At 43.7% G+C, this 7,076-nt stretch overlaps 1 protein-coding gene across 3 annotated transcripts in view; it reads right to left on the minus strand.

Annotated features, from left to right (window-relative positions):
* aars1 (alanyl-tRNA synthetase 1) overlaps positions 1 to 5,536 on the minus strand; it is a 50,432-nt gene extending 44,896 nt beyond the window's left edge. Inside the window, exons 1-2 of one of the 3 annotated variants that reach the window (XM_072547609.1) lie at positions 5,475 to 5,536; positions 676 to 840 (exon numbers count right to left, since the gene is read on the minus strand). In XM_072547609.1, coding sequence (XP_072403710.1) covers positions 676 to 819 — 144 coding nt within the window. In that variant the 5' untranslated portion in view covers positions 820 to 840; positions 5,475 to 5,536. Of the gene's footprint in view, positions 1 to 675; positions 841 to 1,572; positions 1,592 to 5,353 lie in introns of those variants that run through there. The other 2 variants (XM_072547607.1, XM_072547610.1) reach the window with 2 other exon arrangements.
* Positions 5,537 to 7,076: the final 1,540 nt, after the last annotated feature.

Consider the following 7,076-nt stretch of genomic DNA (forward strand, 5'->3'; position numbering starts at 1 on the left):
TAAACGTACAGAGAAGAGCAAGGTTTCAGATACCACAGTTAATCAGAAAACTCTGGCCAAGGGTACGCACCCAATATACCACACCAGCCTTTTCTCTTCACAGATCCTTACCAGTGTGCATTTCTAGTATCTTGCATCTAGTTTCTGTTTGTGGTCCATTCACTGATGTAACCATTCTCGCAGTGCAATAGGTTTATAAATTAGTTTCCATTATTCAAGTGACACTGCCTACCCATATCCTTCCAGATTATCCAATAGTGCCCTGCTGTTCTGCACATAATAGACATGGGGACTGTGATATTACGGATGGCTTGACCTCTTTCACATTTGCTAAACATTTTATTAATTAAAATAAAATTAAAACAAATTTAGATGTGATTTGCTAACATGCAAAACTGAAGTCCACATGGGAGACCAACTGTCAATCAGGGATCACCCAAAGATGATTAGGTTGATAATCTAGGAAGTGATAAAATGGGCTGAAGGGCCTTCTTCATCCAGACCTATACATATGGAACTGTGAAATGGCAAAGTGGACGTGTCTAGATAGATACAAACTAAGTCCTAGTTGATGTTTCTTGCTAATAGTTAGAATTTTCTAAATTACTAAATTATGCACAGTCATACTTTAGAGATGAAGGACTTCACCCGAATCTGGCAAACTGGTAAACCTACCTGATTCATGCCAGCATTGGCAAACAGAAGCGTGGGATCGTCGAGAGGGATAGTCGCTGAGGAGTGGACATACTCGTGGTTATAACGCTTGAAGAAGTCAATGAACTTCTGGCGAACCTGTCCAGCATTCAGTGTGGAATCCATTTTGGAAATAATCTAGAGGGTCTGACAGAAACGAGTACAGGAGTTAGATGTGTTGCTTTTGAAGCTTTTCTCTCCTGCCAGCGTACCTTTCAAGTAACACTTTAGTTTTTCTCCTCATTTCACTTGAGAGTCTGCTGAGCCTTAATGCAACTTGAAATATTCGAAGGCTTTTCGATTTTAGTAGGCTCTGATTTACTTCCCTAAACCAGCTCTTCCAGGCACCACACTGCTGGATGACTTACAAGAAAACTGGCCACTGCCCGATTCTGACAGACAGGCAAAAATTACGATTAATATTAGTAATGTCCTGCTCCAACTGAAACTGAAAATGCCAGGTAGCTTGCCGTCATAAAACGACTTCTTAGAAAGCCATTGGCTCACTGCTTCAAATATCTTCCAAACCCCAAAGACACAGCCCTAAAAACCAAAACAAAATCAATTTACCTCCATTTTTGAATTTACATTCTCAAATAATAAGGTTATTAACTTTCATCACAGTTTTGCCCTTGGTTTCAACATAGGAAAAGCAGCAGGAGTAACCCAACATTAACAATGAGATGGTAGTGGTGATCTGTCCAACAGTCAATCCTCTGCTCATTTCTCCATGCTTTCAAGCCTTGCACATCCTTTTCAATCGCTTGTTGGAGACAGACACACCCCTCCATTTTCATCTTTAAGTGTCTATCATCACTCTTCTCCTTCTTGCTCTACATCTCATTAACCTTTCAATCACCTCCACCAACAAATACTCACATCTCAGAATACTGCAACGCTTCAAATCACAATCCTGACAATTCTTTTAAGATCTCCATTTATCCCTATGCCAAGTAACTCTTCACACTGAAAGAAAAAGCAGTGTTCGCAATTGATTTTCTTTCTTCGACTTATTTATGATTACAACCATTTTCTAACTTAAATGGTGCATAGCGAGTTTTGTGAAGATTTGGCCGGAGGCTCACTGAAGATGTTACCTGGTATGGTGACGAAATGTTTGAAAACGAACCTACTTCCTTAAATGGTGCATAAATGGTGATTCGCTTTTTCTATTCGGAGTACAGGTAACGCCCGCTACCTGAAAGCAGAGCGTTCCTATGAAATCTTCCATAAGCCGAAATGGCGTAGAGCGAACAAGCATTCATTTATACTGGAAAAATTTCACCTTTCTTCGTAAAATCCTCTTCGGGTTTCTTTCAGTTAGTGAAAACTGGTATTAATGTAGGTCTTTCGTAAAAATGAAGTGGCATAAAGTGAACTTTCGAAAAGCAGGGGGATACCTGTTATAGGTATCACTAGCAAGGTCAGCATTTGTTGCCCAACCCCACCCCCAATGCCCTTGAACTGATAGGTTTGTGAGGCCATTTCAGAAATCAAGAGTCAGCTACCTCATTGTAGGCAGATCAGTGAAGGACACCAAATTTCCTAAACTGAAGCAGATGAATTTTTAAACAGCAGTTGGTGATAATTGTTATGGTCATTGTCACTAAGACTAACATTTAACTCCAGATTTATTTACTAATTTTAAATTCCTCCAGTTGTCATGATGGCATTTGAAACTACGTTCTCAGAACATTAGCCTGGGCCTCTGAATTACTGCTCCAGTGTCTACATCCCCTGGACTGCACCTTTTTCTCGATTCGATTCATTTCCCTACAGTGTGGAAACAGGCCCTTCAGCCCAACCAGTCCAAACTGACCCTCCGAAGAGTAACCCACCCAGACCCATTTCCCTCTGACTAATGCCCTAACACTGCGAGCAATTTAGCATGGCCAATTCACCTGACCTGCACATCTTTGGATTGTGGGAGGAAACCAGAGCTCCCAGAGGCAACCCACACAGATAAGGGGAAATGTGCCTTTCTACTACAGTTTCTTCCATTCTTCATTATACTCTTTTTTTAAAATATATTATTCCACATTCCTTAAACTATCACAACCTTGTTCATTCTATCCAATAGAATTTGTAGACCTTCTGTGCTCGCCATTGGAGCGAGCCATCCATAATTTCACTAGCATCAACTGACCTCCTATCTTGACAGCATTCTTTACTTCATCTAGAACTCCTTTATTGTTGCTTCCACACAGCAGGCTATATCAGGCTTAATTTCACAGAGACAGGCTGCTACATTCCTTTACTTCTCCGATCTACCTTGATCATCTCCATCCCTTCTGACAGGTTCTATCAGCCTGACAAGTTGCGAGTAGGCTAGCAAGCCTTTACGTCAGCTGTAATCAGTTCAATTTTCGGAAGGTTTGTGGAATCAGTGAAGCTATGTGGCAAGAGTCTCCAATGTAAAAGGGGAATGAGACTAGCTGCATTTGTCTTAGAGAGTTGGCACTGACAATGTACCAGATAGCCTCCTCTTCTGCTGTGACCATTCTATAAAGTAAAAGACCAGATGTCCTGTTTTTGTAGCAGTGTTGCTCATTGGGTCGGCCAGGGAGAACCTCCCTAACAATATCCTCAAGACTGTACTGGAAGTGTAGCCTGCCTTGATTATGAAAATCTCTGGAATAGGATTTGCATCCAGGACCTAGTGAACCTGGCAAGGGGGGAGGGTGGACAACACTGGCCAGAGTCACACAGCACGGAAACACACTCTTCGGCCCAACTCGTCCATGCCAACCAGGTTTCCCAAACCAAAATAGACCCATTTGCCTGCGTTTCGCCCATATCCCTCTAACCTTTCTTATTCAAGTACCTGTCCAAAAGTCTTTTAAATGTTGTAACTGTACCGACATCTAACACTTTCTCTTCATTCCAAATGCAAACCACCTTGCATGAAAAAACTGCCCCTCCAATCCCTTTTAAATCTTTCAACTCTCACCTTAAAATTATGCCTTCTAGTTTTGAACTCCCCAACCTTAGGAAAAAGATTTTGGCTATTCACTTTATCTATGCCCCTCATGATTTTACAAACCTTTAAGGTCACCCTTCAACTTCCTACACTCTGTGAAAAAAGTCCCAACTTATCCAGCCTCTCCATATAACTGAAACCCTCCAGTGTCAGTAACATCTTTTCTGCACCCACTCCAATTTAATAATAATCCTCACACAGCAGGGCAACCAGAACTGTACACAGTATTCCAAAAGTGGCCTCACCAACATCCTGTACAACTGCAACATGACATCCCAACTCCTATACTCTGGTCTGAGCAATTAAGCTAAGCATGCCAAACGCCTTCTTTACCAGTTTGTCTATCTGTGACACACCTGTGAAACGTCGATTTTACTGCTCCTCGGATGCTGCCTGAACTGCTGTGCTCTTCCAGCACCACTAATCCAGTACCTGTGACACACATTTCAATGAAATATGTACTTGAACCCCTCTGTCTCTAAGTGTGTAAGTCCTGCCCTTGTTCGTCCTACCTAAATGCAACACCTTTCAATTATCTAAAATGAACATCATCTGCCAATCCTCGGTCCATTGGCCCAACTGATCAAGATTCCTTTGTAATCTTAGATAATCTTCCTCACTATCTACTATATCACCAATATTGACATCATCCGCAAACTTACTAACCATGCTTCCAATATTCTCAACCAAATAATTTATATAAATGACAAACCAAAGTGGAAAGTGGAACACTAATGGTCACAGGCCTTCAATCCAAAAAAACAACCCTCCAACACCACCCTCTGTTTTCTACCATCAAGCCAATTTTGTACGCAATTGGCAAGTTGGCCCCGAATTATGTTATCTAACTTTACTGACTCGTCTATCATGCAGAACCTTGCTGAAGGCCTCACTAAAGTCCGTGTAGATGTCTACTATTCTACCCTCATCTATCTTCTTGGCCACATCCAACTCAATCAAGCCGTGCTGACTATCCCTAAACCGACTTTGCCTTTCCGAATGCACGTAAATCGTGTCTCTCAGAGTCCTCTCCAACAGCTTACACACAACCAAGATCAGACTCACCGGTCTACAGTTCTTAGGCTGCTCCTTGCAGCCTTTCTTAAATGGAAGCACAACGTTAGCCACCTTCCAGTCCTCCAGCAACACATCTTTGGCTGCAGATGAGACAAATATCCCTTCCTGGGGCCCCACAATGTCCTCCCTAGTTTCCCACAATGTCCTGGGATGCACTCGATCAAACCCCAGAGATTGATCTACCTTTATGGTTTGACCTCTTCTGTAATATGCAGACACCAACATTTATTTCCCACAGACATGCATGCAGCCATCGCACAGGTACATATCTTAAACCTCGCCTAATTGACAGACACGTTGTCAGATGCTTTAGTCCTGGGCTGGTCAGGACAAACGCAAGAATGTCAAATTTCAAGCTCACAACTCTGTGTGTGTGTGTGTTGTGATCCTCCTGGAATCTATCCTGATAACAGAAAAAAAGGGGAAAATAAAACTTGGACAATATAACTCTCTTTCCAGCGATGCATAGTTTTTTTTTGTTAATGTCCTTGTAGCACCACGACCTCGTCCCTTGCAGAAAGTGCCTCTCTCTCTCTCTCTCTCCTGCTGGAAATGATGGGCCGCAAAGCCGCCTCACACTGGGAGCATGAGGCCACAACTCACCGGCATCAAACTCCACCGGAAATATTCTCGCTAAATGGTCAGGGAACAAAAACAAATTAAAGCAGGTTAGATTCGGTAACCGAGCACGAAAGACCCACTCTCTCTCCCTCCCTTCACTCACCCGGCTCCCGCACCGACCCTCAACACCTCCCTCACCGCCGCTGCCGGCTCTCAACCCCGCCCCCTCGCCACTCCGATTGGTCAGACCCCGGCGGCCGCGCCGCCGTTCCGCCCTCCGATTGGTCCAGACGCACGTCAGTCCGGCCGAGCAGTCCCCGCCCCCTCGCGGCTGATGCAACCCGAGGCCACGTGACTGCCAGCCCGGCCCCCCCCGGGTCCCCGGGAGAGAGCTGTCAATCAAAGCTGAACCAGTTCCCAGGGAGGGTGAGGGAGAAGCTGCGGTCCAGCAATCACTGCAACAGATTGCGTTTTGTTAGCGCCTCTTCCCGTCAGTGCCTCTGCTAGGGGTGCGGACGTGGAAATCCGAAATTAAAACACACTTGTGAATGTGGAAATCGAAATTAAAACTGTGGAATACTGGAAATGTTCAGCTGATAAAACGGTGTTATCTCATCGGCTTAATATTTGCAGTAGTTTCCTTTCTCCCCACAGTTTATTGTGCTCATGAGGGTGGAGCTCAGTTTGTGAATAGCAAATTCCGATGCGCACAAGGAAAGGAGAGCATTAAACAATTAACTTACAGCTTGAGGGATGTAAGTGTGGTTAGGTTTGGCAAATTAAACTGTGAAGGCTGTGAATGTAATTTTCAATTTGCCTGCAAAATTGAGATGTAATTCATTGAAGGTGCTGAAAATCTGATTTGATTGAAGATCCTGAATAGACTTGACAAGGAGCAGTTCTGAAAAAGGGTCACGAGCCAACTTCTTTTCCCTCGGGTGGGGGAATCCAGAACTAGAGGTCATAGGTGTAGGGTGAGATGGGAAAGATTTAAGAGGGACCTAAGGGGTAACTTGTTTACGCAGAGGGTGGTGTGTGTATGGAATGAGCTGCCTGAAGATGGAGGCTGGCACAATTACAACTTTAAAAAGGCGTCTGAATGAGTACGTGAATAGGAAGGGTTTAGAGGGATATGGGCTATGTGCAGGCAAATGGGACTAAATTAGGTTAGGATATCAGGTCAGCATAGTTTCTGTGCTGTATGTTTCTATTACTCTATGACTTAACTTTAACTCCGCTTTCTCTCCACAGATGCTGCCAGACCTGCTTAGTTTATCCAGCAATTTCTGCGGATATTTTTTCCAGGTATCCAGAATGTACAGTTCTTCTATTTTATTCTATTGACAAGGAGTATGTGGAAAAGATGTGGGTCAGTCCAGAACAAGAGTGCACAGTTTTAAAACGAGGAGTGTCCCTTATAGTACAGTGATAGGGGGAAACTTTTTTTCCATGCAGCTTTGGAAATCTCTGGTTCAGAAAGCAGTGGATGTGAGGTAATTGCCTTTTAACTATTTTTAAGGCAGAGGTAGATAAATTCAATCAGGGCAGGGAGATCAATGGTTGAATTGAATTAGCTTTATTGTCACGTACTCAAATGAGTGCAGGTGCCCCCCCCCCCCCAATCCACAGGTGATACATTTCAAGACCTACCACGGATGACCGAAACCACGGACAGTAGCAAACCTTATCATTTAAATGGCAGCCCCCGGAACTATTTCTGGAATGTTCCATGTAATACTTTAGGGCCATGGTACACCGTGGCCAA

The sequence above is a fragment of the Chiloscyllium punctatum genome, chromosome 26 (assembly GCF_047496795.1).
Source record: "Chiloscyllium punctatum isolate Juve2018m chromosome 26, sChiPun1.3, whole genome shotgun sequence".
NCBI lineage: Eukaryota > Metazoa > Chordata > Chondrichthyes > Orectolobiformes > Hemiscylliidae > Chiloscyllium > Chiloscyllium punctatum.